The sequence below is a fragment of the Nilaparvata lugens genome, chromosome X (assembly GCF_014356525.2).
Source record: "Nilaparvata lugens isolate BPH chromosome X, ASM1435652v1, whole genome shotgun sequence".
NCBI lineage: Eukaryota > Metazoa > Arthropoda > Insecta > Hemiptera > Delphacidae > Nilaparvata > Nilaparvata lugens.
The window spans coordinates 5949258-5951362 of NC_052518.1; the positions used below are offsets into that span (position 1 = coordinate 5949258).

The window sequence follows — 2105 nt, forward strand, 5'->3', positions numbered from 1 at the left end:
GTGGAAAACCCGTTTTGAGGTCAGATCACAGCAGAGAATGGTGTCAACTAGAGTGGTAACTTATAGGAGAGGTGTCTTCCAAGGAGATTCATTGAGCCCTCTCCTATTCTGCATTTCACTGCTTCCATTGTCTGCTGCCCTGAAGAAAACAAAGGGCTATTGCTGTGGCACACCAGGAAACAGAATCCATAGAGTGAGCCACCTTTTCTATATGGATGACTTGAAGATTTATGCAGCTAGCAAATGATATTGGCATGTCTTTCGGGTTGGACAAGTGTGCAGTAACTCATCTCCTGAAAGGAAGGTTACAGGGCCTGGTGCAGGAAATGGAGCTTATTGATGGAAGCATAATAAGTGCCCTGAGAGCTGGAGAGTCATACCAGTATCTGGGATTTGATCAGAATCAAGCTCAGGATACTGTAAAAATAAAGATGGCTCTCTGCAGTGAGTATAAGAGGAGACTCAGGAGGCTCTGGTCATCTGAGTTATCTGGCAAGAATAAAGTTGAAGCCACCAACATGCTCGCTGTGCCGGTTCTCACCTACTCTTTTGGAGTGGTTAAGTGGAATCTGAATGAGCTCCAGGACCTGGACAGGGAAACCCGAAAAAGGATGCACATGGAGAGAAGTTTACATCCCCGCTCTTCTGTTGCCCGAATATACCTGCCAAGGCATGAAAGGGGCAGAGGTCTACTTGGTTTGGAGAATCTGCACAACAGGGTGGCCTTACAGTTTGCCTGCAGCATACAAAGATGCTCTGATCCCCTTATGCAGCTGGTTCATGACCATGAAGTTGCAGGGGTTGGGACCTTCCTATATAAGGCAGCACAGCATGCGGCAGATACCCTTGGTCTCGATTTTCGCACTGATCGGGAGGAGGAGCATGAGCCTAATCAGCTCAGGGCTGGAATAAAGACTGCTGAGTTCAGATTCCTGTTGCAGCAACATAAGGACAAGTCCTTGCATGGTGTTTTCTACAGGCATGTTGAGGAGCAAGGCTTGTCCAAGCCACTGACTTTTGCTTTTCTGAAGTCAGCAGCCCTGAAATCTGAGACTGAGGGTTTCATACTGGCATGTCAAGATGGTGTCATCAACACATTGTCATACCGCAGCAGAGTAATGCACATGGATGTTCCTGATATCAGTTGCAGGGTGTGTCAGAGAGCACCAGAGACGATCATGCGCATCCTGTCTTCTTGTTCTGTGCATGCAACTGCAGGCTACATCCATCGACATAATGCTGCTCTGCGAGTGCTCTGTTACCATCTTAGACACTCATATGGTATCAACAAAACACCAGTGCTGCCTTATGCCCCAGGGGAGATTGGATCTGTTGTGGGAAATGAGAGGTGCCGAATTTATTGGAATTACTCATTCTCTACCACCAGGCTTTTAAGAGCCACAAAGCCTGATGTTGTCCTCCTTGACATCACTTCGAAGACAATGTATGTCATTGAGTTTTCAGCACCAGCTGAGGGTAACATTGTCACCAAAGAGGAGGAAAAACAGACGAAATATCATGACCTACTAATGGAGCTGCGCAGGCTAAACCCAGGCTACTCTGTGAGAATGGTGGTGTTGATTGTAGGTGTACTGGGAGGCATGAGACCTTCATTTTTGGCCAACCTTAGAACAATTCCAGCCTGTTAGAGACCTGCTGCTGTGCTTGCAGGTCAGATGCAGAAGGCTGTCATTCTTGGTTCACTACGTCTACTCAGAGCAAATGATTTAATGGTAACGGACCCAGTATGATTGTTTACCACATGGACATGTGGAGCAGTCACTCTGGAAAAATCGCTTGTCACTCTTCCTTGGGGGTCGGAGCCCAGGGAAAGGGTGGTCAAGCAAAACCTCAAACAGGGATAATAATAATAATAATAATAATAATTTCTCTGGATGTTGGACGACACATCCAGAGGAGTTTATTCATAAATTCATACATACATTACATTATATTACATATTTTTTAATATAACAATATTCAGGGTTTAGAAAATGATACCTCACTATATAATATATGTGTCGAGGTTATCATCAAATTAATACTAATTTATGCTACAACAGATAATACAAAAATTCCAAAAAATCTAAAACTATATCTATTAC

The 2105-nt window shown here is 44.5% G+C and overlaps 1 protein-coding gene across 1 annotated transcript; it reads left to right on the top strand.

Moving 5' to 3' along the window:
• Positions 1 to 254: 254 nt before the first annotated feature.
• On the top strand, positions 255 to 1649 carry LOC120354371. The gene has a single exon (XM_039441424.1). It carries the CDS (start codon positions 255 to 257, stop codon positions 1647 to 1649), a length of 1395 nt encoding a protein of 464 aa, XP_039297358.1.
• The last annotated feature ends 456 nt before the right edge of the window (positions 1650 to 2105 follow it).